General features: G+C 44.8%; 1 protein-coding gene across 2 annotated transcripts; it reads right to left on the bottom strand.

Moving 5' to 3' along the window:
- Positions 1-294: 294 nt before the first annotated feature.
- ADRA1A (adrenoceptor alpha 1A) lies at positions 295-19,630 on the bottom strand. 2 transcript variants are annotated; one of them, XM_042024766.1, is made up of 4 exons: positions 19,334-19,630; positions 17,484-18,050; positions 16,411-17,398; positions 295-5,640 (listed from the first exon to the last, which is right to left on the bottom strand). In XM_042024766.1, exons 3-4 carry the CDS (start codon positions 17,291-17,293, stop codon positions 5,129-5,131), a joined length of 1,395 nt encoding a protein of 464 aa, XP_041880700.1. In that variant the 5' UTR covers positions 17,294-17,398; positions 17,484-18,050; positions 19,334-19,630; the 3' UTR covers positions 295-5,128. The 2 variants fall into 2 exon arrangements, with proteins under 2 accessions (XP_041880700.1, XP_041880698.1); XM_042024764.1 differs by having other exon boundaries at positions 16,411-18,050.
- Between the last annotated feature and the right edge of the window lie 248 nt (positions 19,631-19,878).

The raw sequence follows: 19,878 nt of genomic DNA, 5'->3' as shown, positions 1-19,878 counted from the left end.
ATCTGGGACCTGATGTTTTACTGTAAGCAGACTGAAGGAGCAGAGTAAAGACCTGGGGCCCAAATGAACTTGTTTAAAGTTTTTTCAAGGACTTTGACTTTTTACAGTAGAAATGTAAGTTTATTCCTTTATTCACTTTGCACCCTGCCCTACTAAACCTCACTAGGATCAGAAGTATCAGGAGGAGTCTCTACCTGACCCTCTGCCTGAAATGTTTGTTGAAAGGGAGAAGACAAATTTGTATGAATAATTAGGGGAAAAAAACCAACCAACCAACGAGACTTGCAGCTCACATATCCCAAAGTGCACATTCCCCCCAATAATTTATTTGTTCACCTTAGCAAGATTTCATATACATTTTGTTCAAGGAAATGACCAGCATGGACTGTTCAAACATGATAAACCTGGAACACAGCACATAGAAAATTCAGTAACACCAGAATACCACATTCAGAAAATGCAGTGCCTGTTTCAGAAGAAATCTTTTAAAGCCACTGGCAGCCAAACTTGTACAACATGCAGGCAAAATGCTGCTGCAGGCAGAAGAAAAAAAAAACAAAAACAAAACCTTTTTTTTTTCTGCAACCAAAGACTAGCAAAGAGAAAAAAAAAAGCCCAAACCAGCTTGTATACAATTCCCATAGTTGTACTGTCAGGAAGAATTGAGCATTACATGAAATTCAGGGAGGTTTTCTATCATTGGCTGAGTGGACTTGCTTTGAAAGTGGAAATCTGCTGAAATGCTGGGCAGGTTGGTGTTTTCCTACTTCAGAAAATGGTTTACAAGGGCTAAGTTTTGACAGCTGATAAAAGAAATTTGGATTAATGCACGAAAGTCTCGTTGAGCACTGGAAAATCATGTTTATTTTCACTATTAACACGTGGAGGTTTTTGACTCTGAAAAAGATCTGGATGCTACCGTGATGATAAAGGAGAGGCTGTTGCTCATCCTGGGTTTGAGCTCAGTGTTTCACTGAGACAGAAATGTGCATTAAGTAGAGCTTTGAGCCCACAGTGGGACTGACAGATGTGTTATTTCTCATGTGATGGTTGCCATCCAGAGCTTTCCTCCTCAGCAATTCATTTTCCCTTAGCTCACGTTTGCTATTTTCTCCTTCTCTGCCATCATGAGAAATATGCAGTGTGCTCTGTGCAGAAGGAATGACATTTCACTCCAATCCCTGAGACAAATGCTCCATCTTTTCCAGGGAAATCAGAGATTCAATTACACCTATCAAGCTGGAGGGAAGATCTGTATTTTAAAGCACCAAAAGCTACCTCTGTAGTGTCTTATGGTTTTTATAACACTGTCACATACAAAATACCTTCACAAATATTTGAGTGTATGAGGGGTGCAGGCAGAGAGCAGATGCTGCTGTGAGAGCAGCTCTCTCATGACGTTGGATTTTTTTCCTTCTGGCAAAGGATAACACTCGTGCAGGTCCCAAATTTGCCTGGAGCTAAGTGCAACTCTTTGAAGACCAACTGGCTTTCCTGTTCAGCTCTGCTGTCAGAAGGGATCATCCAGAAAAAATTGGTGTCAACAGTCTGTCCCCTAGAGTTAGTTTTCAACCTTGTCTTGCTTATCCAAACCATATTAAGACAGGAAAGAGGATCTAGGTGTCTCTGGGTAAGATGTGGAGTTAATTACCCAGCATGGATTCAGCCTGGGACAGCTGAAACCTTTCTGGATGAATCACTGAGTTGCTCTGTGTCTCAGTAGCTTTATTTTAAAATGAAGTTCCTAATAAAACCCCACTCAGACATGAGCAATAGTAGCTCAAGGCCAACAGGCACACCTGAAACTGGGCATTTCCACTTCAGCAAAGCAGTAAGACCTTTTTTAACTGACTTCAATCAGTACAAGATGCTGCAGCCTGTCAGTGTTGCCTTTCAGAAAACTGAAAAAGTCAGGCAGGGAAATTTTGTATAGAAGCTTTGTGAAATCCATTTGCTTACTCCAACTAGAGAAGCAAGAAATATTCCTGGGTGAATCTTTCTTCTTTCCAGTGCTATAGATTTTCAGGACATTAAGGCCTGGCAAAGGAGAATATTCTTTTACACAATGCACAATTTATCCTTGGAGCTGGCAGAGTGAAATAAAGAATATAAAAATGAGAAGACATTTATTTGAATAGTGGGCAGAACTTAAGTATTTGGGATTTGAATAATCTTGCAAAGTACACAAAGCCTCAAAACCATCAGATAGTAAATCTGAATTGACTGTGGAAACTGGACTACTGAACTTTCCCTGCCCTGGGAGGAAGAGGGATTGGTGATCTGCTTTGCCTCAGACTGTGCAAATTAAGAGTCATCTCTGTGATGCTCCAGCTCTCAACTCTCTGCAGCTGAGACTGTGCTCCACCCTACATGGAAACCTTGGCTGTCACTCCCAACAGAAAACCCTGACCCAAGAGGATGGTGGGATGTCAGAGCCATCCCTCGGAGGTTTCAGTCAGGACACACCCACTGCCCGGTCAGTGCAGGTCACTGGATGTGGCTTTGAGGGGAACTCCTGGCACTCCACTGATCTCCCTTCCCATCTGGCCACTCTCTGATCTCTGCTCTGTGCTCCTGCTGGGTTTCACACAACAAAATCCTGATGCTGGGAAGATTTTAGAAGTGATGATTGATGTCCAGCCACTGGGAAAACCTTTTGTCCTGTTTGTGCTTTTAGACAGACAGCTACATTCAGCCTCTGTGGCTGCAGCTCTTTCACCAGTGCCAAGTTCACTTTAAATAACAGAAAAAAAATGGGCTGCTTAAATCTGCACTCCTTTTTTTTTCTGCTCCCTAGAGTTCCTTCTATGGTTTTTGAGACTTTTCAGTCCAAATCTCCACCGAGATGACAAGTGCCAGTGACCCTGCTTGCAACAAGGGAACAGGGCAGTTTTCCTGCAGAAATTCTCTGAGACAGCCAAACAAATGATGTGTTTGTTTTTGCTGGCAGATGTGGCAGCAGCAGAGGTGTGTCTGGGACCGGGCTCGCCTGCTGCTGAGGGTTGGGAGCTTTTCAGAGTCACTGGACACAGAGAGGTCCTTTAGCATCTTAGGTGACAGAAAAAAAGGATAAAGATTGAGACCAAGACTTCCATTATTCCAGCCTCTGTATCTGCCACACAGGAGAACTGTGCATCCATGTCCATCCTGACACTATTTATCTTCATCTTACAGGGTCAGATTATATTGCTGCATCAGGATTGCTCTGGAGTTAAATTAATCCAGTTGTGGCAGCCACCATGTGTATCTCCACAACACCTCTTTGCCCGACACCATGAAACCTTAATAAATCTGAAATTACTGCAGCAACCCTGTGTAAATCTCCCAGCTCCAAAAGAGAGATGGCAAAAAGGACCTTACTGGTTATAAAACAAGTACTGGTTGTAGAATAAGACAGGGTTGGGCACCAAGGGTGTGCAGTGAAGACTTTAAATCTTGCCAGTCTTGCTCAATTTAAGGGGTGTTTTTTCAAAATGTTTCAAAGTTCAGGTTTTGTCCAAATAAACGTCCCACGTATCTGAGCCCTGTGAGACTGGAAACCTCGGCCATGAGTCTCACGTGACTTTCTTATGAGATTTCCAGCTTTTCTCCTTCTGCTCTTGGCTTGAAGCACCATGAGAATATTTTCAGACATGGTATTTCCACACTTTTAGATTAAAATTCTAGGCCTGACGAACCTTAAGAGTGAGGCGGATTTCTTATTTAAGCTAAAAATGGGATCATGCTACAGCTCCGTGTTCTGTGAGTGCATAAATAAAAGACACAGGAGACAAATCCTCTTGACATTGGGGACTTAGTACTGAATGAGAGATAAATAAACAATGATTTCTCATCAACACCACCAAGGTGTTGTTTCAAGGTCCATCCTGTGAGAATGACCCTTACCTCAGCCCCTTCCCTTTTCAAGGCAGTGGATCTTCAGCACAGGAGCTGACAGACACAAGAGTAGAGGCTCATGTGTTGTTTCAAGGAGCTAAATTCTTACTTGGCAAGCTCAGGAGGAGTTATGTCAAGAGCTGCTTATTTCTAATATTGTACAGAGAATTCCTCCCACTATTTCTTCCAGATGCTGGCCATCTCATTTATTTATTTATTTGGATTAGCTGTATTAAAATATAACATGCTTCCAAATGCTTTGCTCCCAAATTCCCAAGAGATGGCCCTTTCTCATGGGGATGGATGTCCTTAAGCCTTTTAACATGCTTAACTCCCCCTGCTCAGAGCAAGGGGAAAGTTCCTGACTCCAGAGTACCCAGGATCTCACAGAAAGCTTAGAGCACTTGGTATTGAAGGAGTCGGGAAAAGGAATGTAGCAAAACACTGGGCAGGGAGACAGGAAAAATCTGCAGCTTTTCCAGTGACTGTGGCACTGATCTGGCTATCAAGCACCTGAGCAAGGAATTACTGAGCCTTTCAGCAGGTTCCTGCTGGACTCAGAGGAAGAAAAACAAAAGGATGAGTGCAAGTGAGCTCTTTGAGCTTTGCTTGATGAGGACTTACCCAGTTTTGAGTTTTATTAGACTCACGTCAAAGCGCAGAGATTGTCCGAACAAACCTGGGGCACATGCAAATTTTCATTTGGTTTGGTGTGGAGATTAGGGAGGCGGATTGCACAAAACGGGAAAGTTCTCCTTGGTCTCTGAAGCTCGGTGGAGTGCAGTCACTTGGATCAAGTTTCCCTTGGCAACGGAGTTGACTGAAATCCACAGTTTAGGCTTGGCTTTATGGGGAGGGGTGGAATCACAAAATGGCTCTGAAGGTGGAGCTATTAGAGAGTGTCGAGGCTGAAATGAGCATGGAGTCTGTGGTTCCCTCTTTCTTCTCCACTGCCTCTAAATCAGAGCAGGGAACTTTGAAAGAGGAGAATAGAGGGATAAAGCCTTTAAATGCCAAGGAAATGCCTGGCAGATGCTGGACCCTCAGAATACCATCCACTGAAGCCATGCACTGTCTTTGAGGGCCTCCATTTATGCTCCCAGCACTCACAGACATCCCTCCTCGAAAGATTTGGCCCTGTTTTACCTGTTCATACCTGGATCCTTTCAACTATCACCACACCTACTCCTACTTCCCCATAAAAAGACAGCCCATGAGGCCCCCGAGCTGCCAGCCTGGTGCACCCAGCTGGTTACACGTCCTCCCCACTCTCACTCAGGGAGATCGAGTGGATTTTAATGGTTGGCACTTTGCAGTTCTCATGGACGAGGCTCCCTGAAGCGCCTGCACAGCAGCATTCCTGCAGGAACCCTTTGCTCTTGGCTTTGGCAGCCGTGCAGTCTTTGGAAACAGCAGTTTTGGCGGGCACGCCCTGCACGGCAGAGAAGATCTTCCACTCGCAGACCCCATCCGACTTGGAAATCTTGTAGAAGGTTTCTCCTGATCCCACAGGGATCCTGACCACCCCTTTGCCGCTCTCCATGCTCTGGCCAGAGGGATGGTTGAGGTTGAAGCTTGGGGTTTGCTTCTTTGCTGGCTGCTTCCTCAGGAGGCACTGAGCTTTCAGGACGTTCTGGAACGCTTTCTTGAACTCTTGACTTGAGCATGGATAGATGATGGGGTTGATGCAGCTGTTTAAATATCCCAGCCAAAATGTTATTTTAAAAAGTGTGTCCGGGGGTTTGATTGCAGGAAAGAAAGAACCTAAAATGGAAAATACGCAGAGTGTTAGGGCAGAGGCAGTGAGGAATTGCAGGTAACCAAAGAAACTAAAACACTGGAAAAAATAAATAGGATTCTGTTCTGTCCTGAAAAAATTATGACTGGAAACACAATTCCTGCAGGAACAAGTGTTTCAGGATCTATGGTGTCATACAATTACATGGATGTTCCATCAGAAATCAATTCGAGAGAGTTATTTCATAATTACAAGCATTATATTCCCATTTGCAGCCAGAGAGGCAGTGAGAGGGCTGATTCCAGGCTTAGAGGAAAATTCCTTCCTCAGGGACTCCTAATTCAAGATTAATTACCCAAATGACAGCCATATCTTGGAGGTCATCACAAGGGGCTTCAGATGGCAAGAAAATCACACCATCTCAGAAGGGTTAGAGAAAAGAGGGATTAGAGCTGACTGTGTTACAGCTAAAAGTCTTTGAAATTATGAAGTATTGAGTACTGATATTCCCTGAAACCTTCAGAAAACCTAACTATCCACATTCTGCCTCATGGAATGTAGCTAAAATTCAGAGAAGTTTAAGGAAAGGTTCCTTCTTTTATCAATGAACACTGGGTAGCGTGTCATAGGCAGCCATTTTATTTACTTATTTTATATTTATATTTACACAAAATCTGATATATACTTGCAATGTTACCTTCCAAAGATGATTCAAAGAGCAAGAACTTCCATGGCTCCTTAGTAAGAAAAGTACTTTGGCACTTCTTTTTCTATAGAATTATGAGTTATCTGCTGATTATAAATCTTGAGAATGTTTTTCCCATTGCCAAACTTTTGGTTTTATAAAATAAAAAAAAAAAAAATTCCCAGAAATAAAATTGACTTGTTTTGGAATTTATACTCAAATATATAATAAACAGGACTTTTAGCACTGACAAATGCTTGTCTCCCTGCTTCCCCTGGAAAAACTGTAAGCATGTGAAAGAAATACTGTGGAAGGTTTAGGCATTGATGCATCTGTCATCCTCTGTACTTTAACCATGTCTGGGAGCAGCTCCGAAGCTTTACAGGGATTGATCTTTTCCCTGGACCCCCCCTCGCTGAGGAAAAGCTGATAATGCCCTGCAAGGGTGTTCTGCTTGAAATCTGAGAGCTACTGAATTGCTCGAACCTTTCTCCTCCCGTCTTTGTCAAACAAAGCTGCAGCACTTGCAGCAAATGCATTCGAGCAATTCTCAGGGTGGTTTTGCCTGTGTGGTAATGCATCAAAATCCTGCCTGGCCCAGAGACACTCCCAGTGCAGGGTGATTAATGACCTGCTCATCCTGCTGAACGCGGGATCTGCTGGGAAATGTGGAGCGATCTTGTGGTGGCAGCAGCTTCTGCAGCCAGAGCAGAGCCCATGGCCCAGGGACGCAGCTGCCGGGGAGGGGACAGGACATGGGGCAGGGTGGGAAGCCTTGCAGGGGTCTCTGACCTGGGCCCAGGTGGTCTGTGTGCGTTCCAGCAGCAGAGAAGTGACACCAAGTCAGGATCATCACAGGATGGTTTGAGTGGGAGGCAACTTACAGCCCATCCACTTCACCCTCTGCCATGGGCAGGGACACCTCCCACTGTCCCAGGGTGCTCCAAGCCCTGTCCAACCTGGCCTTGGGCACTTCCAGGGATCCAGGGGCAGCCACAGTTCCTCTGGGAATTCCATCCCAGCCCCTCTCCATCCTCACAGGGTAGAATTTCTCCCCAATATCCCCTCTAACCCTGCCTTCTGTCAGTTTGAAGCCATAGCCCCTTGCCCTGGCCCTCCAGGCCTTGTCCCAAGTCCCTCTCCAGCTCTCTTGGAGCCTCTTTAGGGACACTAAACCTTTCCCAAAGCCTTCTCTTCCCCAGGCAGTGCATAACATGACACAGGATCTCTGTTTCTGTACTGGAGCAGCTGAACCTCTGATTCCACGCCCACATACGACCTGGGCACCAAACATGGGTCTTGCTGCCTCAGCGGTAGCTTCTGGTTGCCCCAAGCTGGCCCAGGTAGAGCCAGTTTCATTATTACTTTCAATATCAACCAGATTTTAAGACCAAAAATATTTTGCAAATGCTGTTTTGCAGTGAAGCAGAAGCGGGCAGGCGTATCCACAACCCAGAATTTTTCTCAGCAAATTAATGCTTCTCTCCTTTAGTGAAAAACAACTAAATAACATTCTCAAAGAACTTTCTGTCTGAAGTCACTGGCAGATGAAAAATAATGAAAGGCTTCTAAATGCCCAAATCACGCTCAATTTTTTGGTTTGTTTCCTCATTTAAATGCAGTGTATCTGCTGCTTTCCCATTTTGTGGTGAGACAAAAGGCGAACCAAATCCCAGATTAGGGAATCAGCTGTGTAAGGCTGAGTGTAAAAATGGGTAAACAATAACAATTCCTGTTTGCTGCAACTCCTGGCTCTCTCCAAATGTAATGCAAGGGCTGTGCCAAAGTCTGATAAAAATAGAAAAGAGCCAGTGTCAGAGTCTGTCCCTTGCTCTTTTTTTTGGGGTGGGATCTGCATGTTAATTTATTAATGTAGCCTTTTTTGGTTCATCAGTGGAGAGACTCGTGGTTGCCTTGGAATAACACACAGTGAAAGAAAATGAAGGAGCTTTAACAGCACAGAGACTTTGCTATCTAAAGACCCCACTACACACTGGCTTTTGGAGAATCATGGAATGATTTGGGTTGGAAGGGACATGAAAGATCATCTAATTCCAACCCTGTGCCATGCCCAGGGACACCTTCTGCTATCCCAGGTTGCTCCAGCCTGGCCTTGGACACTTCCAGGGATGGAGCAGCCACAGCTTCTCAGGGAATTCCATCCCAGCCCCTCACCACCTTTACGGGGAGGAATTCCTTCCCAATATCTAATCCAAGTCTACCCTCCTTCACCTCAAAGCCATTCCCCTCTGTGTTATCAGTGCATGCCCTGGGAAAAAACTCCCTCTCCAGCCTCCCTGTAGGGTGTGTTTGACACTTAGGGGCCACAGAAATCTCTGTCCTTCTATTGCAGCCACCCAGTTGCCTCTGTAGCTCAAAAATATTTTCTAATCTTTCCTGTTGGCTACCTGAGTATCTAGGAAAAGGGAAAAAATATTTTCTTTTCCAAATCCTTGAAGAATGGTGTTCATCCCCACAGAATCCTAAGAACATGTCCCTTTCTTCCAACCTTTAATATTCAGTGATGTTGTTGTGATCAATTTCAGTGGCTGATGCATCTGGTAATGAGCAGAAGGCATTTTCAAACCTGGTGACAAAGTGGTTTGTTCAGTGCTGAGCCCTCAGGATGGATAGCTCAGGTCAGACGAACTCAAAGGAGAAATACCACAAAGATTTCGTGGGGGTTTTTTTAAACAATGACCATAATTAATCAGAAGATTAAACAAGAGTGGTGAATTATCTCTTTCTTAGGGCATATGGTACAAGTTCCTTACGAGCAGTGAGTGCAGGGAGAGCAGGTGGAGCTGGGATGAGCATTTCCATGCAATCCTTGACCATTTGGTGACCGCCAGTTTGTGTCACCTCAAGTTTGGACACTTGGACACCATCATCCAGGGCTGAGAAAACAGAACGATTGCACCTGATTCTCAGAGCAAACCTTTCCAATCCTCTCACTTCAGGCCAGGTGGAATCACAGGTGCCATCCAGGTGTCCTCCAGCAGAGCTGGAGGGTGAACAGCTGCTAAGTTTTCCTTGAAATGAATTCTCTGTGCTATTCACTGGCCTTAATGTCTTCCATTGCACACTGTCAGGAATTAAATGGTGAATAGTGGCAAACCTGATTAAAGTTTAAAGGCTTGCCTTACATTGTCTCCCTGCGCTCTGTGCTGGAGGAACAGTAAAGAAAGCTTCAATAGGTCTTTTAATGCATTTTGAATCATGGGTTGAGTAAATGATGCTGGAATTCCTGCTTTGTTTTCAAAAGGTTGAGGACACTCAGTGTCAGTAGCACAATTCAATTGCTTCTTCTAAAATTAAATAAAATAAAATGCACTATGAGACTCTCAAGATCCTTTGCCATTAAATATTTCATCACTCACCCCTGGAAATGTCAGGATTACATTTTCTTCCCTCATCATTTATTTTCCTGTTTGTCAGCTGGAAGTTTCTTCAGCTCTGAGAGATAAGTTTGCCACGTCCCTCCTGGTGAGTAAGTGCCAATTCACTCTCAAAGATGTAATTTGACTTCGTCATTTGTCACAAGAGCTGCCTGATTATGGGTTGTTTAAAAAGCAGCCCTGATGTCGTGCGTTGTTTCACTGATGGAACAGCAGAGAGGGTTTTGGAACCTCCCAGACTGTAAAAACTTGTGTTGTTTATTCTGCATCATCACTGCCAGCACCATGGGAATCAGATCCTGTATATTTGTGTGACCCATGAACCCTTTGTGGTGTTAAAATCCATCTCAGCTACAAATCCATCTCTGCTATAAATCCATCTCTGCTACTGAATCTTGTAGCTCTGTTTATGTTTGCTGCTTTTTTTCCCTCTTTCTATTTTGTGTAGCTCAAATGTGGTGACTGAGGCAGAGCACAGAGGTCAGGTGGGGGTAATGCTGCTTCAGTGTATGGGGGAGATCAGGGATGTGTCCACAGAGAATCCCAGATTGGTTTGGGTTGGAAGGGACCTTAAATCCCATTCAGTGCCACCCCTGCCATCAGCTGGGGCACTTTCCAGCATCCCAGGTTGCTCCAAGCCCCATCCAACCTGGCCTTGGATCCAGGGACAGCCACAGCTGCTCTGGGAATTCCATCCCAGATCCTCACCATCCTCACAGGGAGGAATTCCTTCCCAATATCCCATCCATCCCTGCCCTCTGGCAGTGGGAAGCCATTCCCCCTTGTTCTGTAATTCTCTTGTCCCAAGTCCCTCTCCAGCTCTTGGAGCCCCTTCAGGCTGGGAACAGGGAGAATGCTCTGGTTACAGGGAAGCAAAGCTCAAAACTCAGGTCCTGGGATCTGCCCTGAAGGGGTCAAGCCAGAGGGCAGCAGCTCTTCCAGAGCCATAAAGACCCAGAGGATGAAGCACAGAGGAGCACTGATACCCCAAAGGGAATTAACTGTGTACTAGGGCCTCCCTCCATCTCTTGTGGCTCACAAACATTGATAAATATGTTACATTTTGTGTTTCCAAGACCGGTGTTAGCTCTAAACCTCATTCCCTAAGACAAGTGTTCTGTACTGCATCTCAGGTCAAGACACAATCCACCCTCTGGAAAGTGTATTTATAAATACAAGTATTTATATATTGTATATATATATATATACATATGTATTGCTGCAGACATTTGACAGCTGTCCCCTGTACACACATGAACTCTCCCAGCATGTCTCATATGCTCTCACTGCTCCCTTATGGGAAGTATTTTTTATGGAACAAGACATGGGATTAAGGAACCCTTGGACAGTAGGAAATTATCCTGGACTCTGCACAATCAATTAACACAACCAGTGCAGAAAAAGCAGTGATGTGAGGAAGTCTTGCGCTTTCCAGCTGTGCCTCCCCAGGGCCTGGAATATTGTGGCTGTTCCAGAGGGAAAATGAGAGGGACTTTGCTCTTGGCTATCCCTGATCCATAATAAACAGACATAGAAGGAGGAGCGAGTTTGTTTTCCCTTCCAAACCCCTGAATTCAGATCTCTGTGGCACCAGGAGGGTGTTTGGGCACAGGTGAGCAGTGGAAAGGTCAGGCAGCAGGAATGGGTCAGTCTGGGAACACTGCTTTGATAATTTGGATTATTTCAGACCTAATTTATGCTCTGTTTCATATTGTACCCACTTAGGATGGATGATATTTCTGGCAAATGTCTCAGCAAGCAACTATTTCCAGATTCACTGCAGGCAGCTGCAGATTTAGAAAGCTGATAAAAAACCATGGGAAGGTAAACTGAGGTTTTGTTACCCGTGTAAACCCAAATAATCACATTGTTCCACAAATTAATGAAATTGCCACTCCAATTCCAGCTCCCAAGCTGTTACTGCAGTGGAATGGGTCTGGATCCCATTGCTGACATTTTTGAGATATTTGATACTTGCCCCAAAGCCCTCGCTCTTGAAGTCATTCACTTACAATAAAATAATAATTTTCCTTTAAAAATTAAAAAAACAACCAGAGAATAGTTTGAGAAGCTGGGTCTGTCTCAGGCTGCCTCATGAGTTTGTTGTCTGTCATGATTTTGTAATCCCTGGAGTTAGAAATAAGGAATTATCTCCTTCAGCAAGAGCCGAGTGTCTCTCCCGTTATCCGAATTGCAGACAAATCCTGGCATTTGCTCAGTGGGGTGGGAAAATCATTCACCACGGCCTTTCCATCACTCCCCAACCCTGAATTGTGCTGTGACATTCGAGAGCGAGTGAGAAATGACACTCCTGCTTTGTTTACTCTGGGGACTCGAAAGTGGTGGCTGCACAACAAGGGACATTCTGAGGCAAGGATGAGGCTCCTGTGACAGGTGACACACACAGGAGAAGCAGAGCACAGCTAATCCACCTTCCCTCCCTTGTTTTTAGTATAAATGGTTTTTAACATTGAATCCTCCCCTCCTTTGCTGTGTTCTGAGTCACTGGGACATATTTCAGGATTTGGGAAATGGTGGAGAAATGTTGGCCCAGGGATGTCCATGGGATCTTTGCCATTAGCTGAGTTATCAACCCAGACCAACAGCACCTTTGCAGTCTATGATTATGAAAAATGCCCCTTGTGATCAGCAAAAAACCTAAAAAAACCCTTGCCATGGAAATGTCTTGGCTGTTTATCTTCATGGCTGAAGTTCTCCCCATTCAGTGGTTTAACTCACACGCACACTTGTGCTCTGTGACTCAAGGAGTGCAAACATTCTTCTTCTCCCTGAGCTGAGAAAGAGGTGGGGCTTTATTCTGGGGTTTCTTTTCACTTTTATTTCTTTTTTCTCTCTTTATCACTGAGAGAACCCTGAAATATTCATGTGGGGAGTCTGTGTTGGTGTATGTTGCTACTCTAAGCCTTGTGACCATCTGAGAGGTCATGTTGTGTCAATGGCAGAGATGGAAAAATGTACTTTATTTTTCTGGTTTATGTCTAATGAAAGTAGAGTGGTTCTCTTTGACTCCAGTTAAAAAAACTGCCACAAAATAGTAACTAGAAGCCAACTGCAGACAGGATTAGAGGATTCCCTTGACAGTGTTTGTGTCAGTTCACAAGACTAATTTACTCCTTTACCACAAACACAAACACCCTCCAGAGGATCCTCTTTTTTGCTCTCTTAATCACGAGAATGATTGACAAATGCTAAAAGCCTTCCTCTCCCTTGCCCCGTTTAGGATTTTTTTCCCCTGTGGCCTCCTGGCTCAGACTTTCCATTTTATTTCCTCCTGTTTCTGAAAGCAATGCCTACACCCAGAGCTGAGCCACAGAAAATGGACCACAAGCAAAGCTCTGGGATCTTGTTCTCTTCTGAGGGTTCATGAAGATAAATCATCAATCCCAGCCCAGGACCATTTTTGCAACACCGCCAGCCCTTTTTTCCATCAGTTCTGTGCATGTTTCACCTCAAAAAACCCTCCAAGTACTGTCTTTTATGTTGCTGAAAAGAAACTTTTTAAAGAATTCCCAGAACAACACATAAATGTCTTCCAGTTACAGGACAACGTCTGTTCTGTCACTTGTAACATGAAAACTTTTCATCACTGGGGGCTTTCACCGATTTCTGGGCTCTTACAGCTCTGAGCCTTTCTGTATCTGTCCTCCTATCTGTATATATCCTATATTCCTTTCCAGGAATTGCAAGAGGAGAACAAAAAGCCAGAAATGCAGGTTGTAGTTGGGAATGCCAGAGCCCAACAAGCTCTGATTGCCCAAACGAGCTGCATCTGAGCCTCTCCCCACAAACCCCCTGCCCCTTGGCCCAGGAGCTGCAGATAAGCTCAGGCTCTTCTCTTTAACCCTCTCTGAGAGGCTCAAAATTGCTCTTTCCTAGCTCTATTTTGTTTTGGTTTTTGTTTGCCTGGTGGTTACTGGACTGTCAGTTGAAGCTGTCATCGATGCCAGCCCTGCTTGGTTCTGCTCACAGGAATGAAAACCTGACTTCTTCCAGGGGAAATCAAAGTTCTGACAACCTTGTGTTACAGAAGTTTTGTGAGCAGTGAGTTCACACTCCAGCATGCAGAGAAAAAGCAAGTATTAGCTTCAATTATCTTCCTGCAACAGGATTATAATTTCCTGTTTTTTTCCCACAAACATCAAGCCAAGTGAGAAGAAGGTGTGTTGGATTATTGGGCTGAAGGACTTTGCACAGACCCTTTGGAACAAAACTCAATCCAAGATAGTAAGAAAAAACCCATTCCTTACAGACTGCAACCGGTACCTTTACACCTCAATTTCAATTCAGATAATTTCTTATGGCAGGGATACTCCAGTTGTTGCTCCAGTTATTTTCAGCAGCATCAGCCAACATGGATATTGTGCCTTTCTCGATATCCTTCTATCTCTCCTGCCCTTGCCATATCTACACCTCAAAGGTTTCTACCCTGCTTTATTATACACTTCAGTAAAGCTGGTGTTTCTTGTTTGGATGCAGTTCTTGGCTGGTAGAGTGGATGTTAATGGATGTGGATATCTTGAAGGTGCTGTAAATCAAAGTGAAATTAATGTAGGTTTGGGGAAGTTGTTCTGCATGGAATGATGAGCACAGTTCTCTGAAGAGGTTTTTGTAGCAGTTTAAGAGTGTCTGTCTCGTGGGCAATCTGCATTGGGAGTGGTCTGGCTGATGGAATCATGGAATTATGGGCATTTAGGTTGGAAAAGACCTCTTGGATCATTGAGTCCAGCCGTCCAAGTCCACCATTAAACCATGTCCCTGCATGGCACCTTCACATCTGTCGAATCCCTCCAGAACTGGTTGATGGGACCATGTTTTGGTCTGTTCCATGGCCACAAGCTGCAGAGCTGGTGAAAGCTCTGGTTGCCCAGCCAGGCATGCAGTGAGCTCCACCAGGGTTTCAACAAGGAGGATTTTATACATCTGGAAAGTCAGATCCCTGCTACAAGATCCTGCCAGGATCACTTCCCTTCCCTATCCCAACTGGACCTGGCTGCAGGACAGACCTGAAAGTGCTCTGCATCAAGATGTGTGTCCTTGGCTTTTCTGAGGACTTTTTTTAGTGTCACTTCTCTGTTTAATCAGTTTTTTTGTCTTTAAACAAAAGCAGCAAATAGGTTTTGAAAGCCCTATTATATATGCTTTAAAAATAACCCAGTAACCCCCCAAAATTAGGGAAACAAACCTCCAGAGTTTCCTTACAAGGGATCAAAGGAAGATGCAAAGCCATTCTGGAGCCCAGAAGATTTCTTAAATCCAAAGCAAATTAATTAACAACAGCTCTGTGTGGGCAACCACATTTGCAGATGAAAAGTGTGTTTAATGCATTCTCCCAAACCCTTCTTGGGTATGTTTCAGTCATCTTGGCAAGCAGCATTCCAACGTGCTGACATCCTGGCCAGCACGAGCCAGGCCCTTCAGGGCTCCTCCTTAGGAAACAGTTCCAATCCAGCATTTCCCAGTATTGACCAAGAGGAAAAAACTGTGAATTTTTGGGGTTTTCTCATTAGCAACAGGTTTTTGTGTGTCTTGATAAATCTTGGTAAAACCAATACAGGTTAATTGAAAAAAAAGTTATTTATAAGGTTGAAAAAACAGGAAAAAAAAAAAAGAAAACCCCCCAAATATTTATTTTCATGTTTAGGTAAGGCTGTTTTTTCCTTAATTGTCCATATTGTCTTACTTACTTACTTACTAAAGCTTCCATAAAATCTTACTTTATTTTTCCTGTACAGCATAAGCCCTTTCCATAAGAAAAGCCCTGAAATTGACCAAGTCATAAATTTTAGTTTCCGTGTTTGAAAAACCAATATTTAATGGCAGAGTGCAGCTCAGTGAGATGAGCCACATCCCTCACCCTCAGCTATAGGTGTGAAATTAGTATTCTGCTTTTACATCCTGCAACTGCATCAAAGGTAACTCAGCAAGGTTTAATTAAAATTCTAATTACTTCTTTATATTCCGTCAAAGCAGAACAAATCCCCAGCTTTGCTCCCCTTTGGAATGACAACTGGAGAATAAAATTCATCTCCAGCATGGTGGCTGAGCCAGTGTTTGGCCAGTGGGCTCAATGGGTTCCCAGAAAAGATGCGAACCAGAGAAGTATAAAATTAGTTGGAAGGATCCTCACTGCTGTCTCCTGACTAGTCATATGAAAAATGGGATAAAAAGATTAATTTTGTTTGGTGTTATGGTATCTCACAGGGTGAATTGCCTGATAGGAAGCTGATATTTTTTTCCTTAGAGTGGGAATCATCAGTGCTGAGCACTCCAGGAGATCTGTGAACAGCTACTCCAACCCTGAATGTATTTATATCCTGACATTTATACATTTAAGTCACCTGGCTTCAAACATAAACATACAGACCCCTAAAGATCCTGTTCCTGCAGCAGAGATGGTCACAATATCTGCTCTAGTTCACAAAGAGGATTTTCTACATGGAAAAACTACAAGATTGTTTCCCTGGTTTTCAGAATTTTGTTTCTCACCACCAGACACGTTTGGTCTGATTTGAGACTCACGTTTTTTTCACGCTCCCTGCTTTGTGGTGGTGAGTGTTTTGGGTTTTGACAGCTTTTCAGGAGAAAATTGTTCCCTTGGAGCTTTTCTGATCAGCGTTACCACACCCAGCCACAAGTATAGCTCTCCCTGCCGGGAAGGCATTGGGAGACACACAGGGGTTGGCTCTACTTACCAAGAGGCATTACTACAAAAAATGGGAGCCAGCAGAGGACGAAGCATCCCACAACTATTCCCAGGGTCTTGGCAGCTTTCTTTTCCCTGGAGAACTTGAGCAGGCGCACGGAGAAGTGGTGCTTGCTCTTGGGGTTGGGCGCAGAGCCGCTCACGCCGGGTACGTTCTTGCGGTGGATGCGGAGGGTCACCTCCTCAGAATGAGATTTCTCTGTCTTCAGCCCAGAGGTCAGCCCTTTGTTTTCCCTTTTGGCCACCACATAGACCCGGCAGTACATCACCAGGATGATGGTCAGGGGGAGGTAGAAGGAGCCCAGCGCTGAGAACAAGACATAGCCGGGCTCCTCGGTGATCTGGCAGATAGTCTCATCCTTCGGGGCTGGCTCCTTCCAGCCGAAAAGGGGCCCAATGGAAATGACCAGGGACAGTGCCCAGACACACAGCAGGGCCAGGAGGCCCCTCCTCTCTGTCACTATGCTGGGGTACCTCAGTGGGTAGCTCACCCCAATGTATCGGTCGATGGAGATGATGCAGAGGCTCATGATGGAAGCAGTGCAGCAAAGCACGTCAACGGCTGCCCAGATGTTGCAGAAGATTCTCCCAAAGACCCAGTAGCCCAAAATCTCCATGGTAGCTGAGAAGGGCAGGACAGTGGAAGTCAGGAGGAGGTCAGCTACAGCCAGATTGATGATGTAATAGTGGGTGACACTCTGGAGGTGTCTGTGGCAGGCTACAGACAGGATAACCAGGATATTACCCAAAACCCCAAAAACAATCAGCCCCCCTAGAATAACACCCAGCAAGATGGCCTTGGGAATGTTCACGGGCTCCATGGAGTGGGTGCAGTTGGAGCACTCGGAGGAGTTTCCAGGGAGGAAAGCCATGGCTGGTAATGTCCATATGAGTCCGCTGAACTTCACCTTTCCAGGCAGGACCAGTGACAAGATCAGTTCTTGGAAGGTCCTACAGGCAACATTTGCCTGACCTTGCTGGGGAAAAGAGTTTTGAAGAACGTCTTAAAATTGCAGCACCAGCAGCAATGAGAAAGATGCAGAAACATATTAGAAAACCTACCTTTGCTCCTAAGCTTTCACCAGTATAACACAGTTGATTCCCTCCAGTTCCAAGTCAAATTTAACTCCTTCTGCATTTTCCTTGGGGTGCACAAGTGAGGCTACGCAAACCTCAGGCTGTTTGTCTCACTTTCCAGGGTTATGTGATGAGAAATATTGGAGCTGCAGGTTAAAATCATTTCCATCTTTTGGGAAAGGTTGTGTATTTAAGGAAAGTAAATATTCCAAGGGGTCTCCAATTTAAGTTTCTCCTGAGAGGAAATCACTGATGCTTTGAATTGCCTAGTATTAGTCCTGATTCTGCCTTAAAACTGGCTTAGAAACCTGACTAGGTGGAGGTTGCTGCTGCGTCTGCTCAGCAATTTTGTTTGAGATACCCATCACTCCCCATCCTCAGCATCTGGGCTGTCAGTCAGAGCTTTCCATGTGTGGAGCATTCATCAGTCGAGGTCCTGGGCTGCAAATTAAAGCTCATTTACATCAGCTCCTGGCTTGCTCTGAGGGGAAGGGTGCAGTTTGCCGTGTGCACAGGGCTGTGCTCTTGTGCTCTCTGCAGATCCTCACCCCCCTGGAGAAGACAAAAACATGAACAATGTGATTCCCAGAAGCAACACTCGCTGCTAGGGTTCCCATATAAGAATAGAGCAGGAGGCTATTTTAGGGAGCTTTCCTCAGGCTGGCTCCAGCCAGTGGAACCAACCTTTTCCAGCCCAGCATTATTTAACAGCAACTGAGAGATCCATGTGGGTTTTCCTTCCTGAATTCTCCCTCCTTTATGGGGATAGGCATCAATTCTAATTATCAGCTCACCTGAAGAGACCAGTTCTAGGTGAGAAAGAAGCTTGCAGGACACAATTCAGGACTACACAAACTGTGCAGCGGATTTAGAAGCCCGGAATTTAATCTCAGGTTTCTTTATTAAGCAAGACCTTTCCCCACTGAATTTTTAGTCCAGCTGAGCTGCCCATTTTGAAAATCTATAGGGAAAAGCAACTCCAAAGCCAAGCAGAAGATGTTGCAAGGAGCAAGTCTCCTAGTAAGTGACACAACATTTCAGAGGATCTGGAAGCCAAGCTCAGCCTTTGCTGACTAAATATGGAGAAAAGGTACCTCAGATGGAAAAGTGAGGATTAGCCTGGGAACTGAGACCTGGAGGGCATGGAGAGGAGAGCTGCAAGTGGGGGCTGCAAAACGTCTCCCAACACCTCCATATGGATATAGAATTCCCATCCCAAATATTAATCAGAGATGAAAAACCACCACTAAGACTGTGGCTGTAAAACCCCAGATGAGGAAGGACACTCTAAGTGTCCTTTGGGATGAGTCTCTCAGATCACACTTTAAGCAGCAACAACCATCCCATTTACAAACTTCCATGCTAAACTTTCCTGCAGGCAAAAGCATTTCAAACTCTGAAGCCCCAAAATTCCCAGTTCACAGGCAGGGAGGAGGGGGGAGGGGGAGATGGATAGGTATCACACTGCGGGAATTTTACTTCAGCACACTAAAATGAAATTGGATCTTTTATTTTCTTTCCTACCAGACGGAATAAGTTGAGGAATAATCCCAAGGAAGAAAAGGACAGATTATACTAAGCACATCCATGAAAAGTGAGTATAATTGTGGTCATTACAGGGTGCAAACTAAGGTCATTATATAGGGCTGAAAGAAAATGTAGAAATTATTAATTTGAATTTTAAGCACATGAAGAAAAACTTCCCAGCGAGACAAGATGCAGCAGAAAAGATTGAGAGAGGTTTCCATGCTAAAAACCAAATAATGCCCAGCCTGTGGAGATAGCTGATGCTGGGAAGAGCAGACCCCAGGCTCCCGTGCCTGCCCCACACTCACCTCTTTAGTCTCTAGAAGGCAGCACAGCTCCTCTGAGCATCTGGGAAGGAGATTCTCAGCACAGCAGGCTCGTTTCTTCACGCAGGGATGGGATTCTGCGCCTAGAAATCCTCTGCTTTCCTCCCTTTATTTCCCCACTGGTATTTCAGCAGCTGGCAGGGGGGCTGATTCCCTGTATCCCGCGGCTGTGAGGGGCTGGCTCCAGGTTCTCTGGAGGGATCCGTGCCCCGTTCAGAGCTCAGCTCCACACCGGGAAGGAGCAGCAGGAACTTTGCTGCCCTGCTGATGTAGCAGAGCAGCAGCAGCAGCCTTGCCATTACCGTAATTCCCCGCCACTCCCGTATTGCCCAGAAAGAAAGAGCACTCTCAAGTGTGGCTTTAAATCTTCTTTTCTTTTTTCTTTTTTTTTTTTTTTCCCACTCAAACTCTCAGTTCCTGCAGAGACCAGAGAGTGGAAGACAGAAAACAAGCTCCTGTTTATAAGGTAACACGTAATTTTTTGGATATTAAAAAGAGAATTTCCTGCAGGACAAATGGAACAAGGA

The sequence above is a fragment of the Corvus kubaryi genome, unplaced genomic scaffold (genome assembly GCF_017639235.1).
Source record: "Corvus kubaryi isolate FWS band 111438036 unplaced genomic scaffold, C.kubaryi_AGA036_p1.0 37265, whole genome shotgun sequence".
NCBI lineage: Eukaryota > Metazoa > Chordata > Aves > Passeriformes > Corvidae > Corvus > Corvus kubaryi.
Note: the sequence above shows the minus strand (reverse complement) of the source record. Positions and strands in the feature narration are given on the sequence as shown.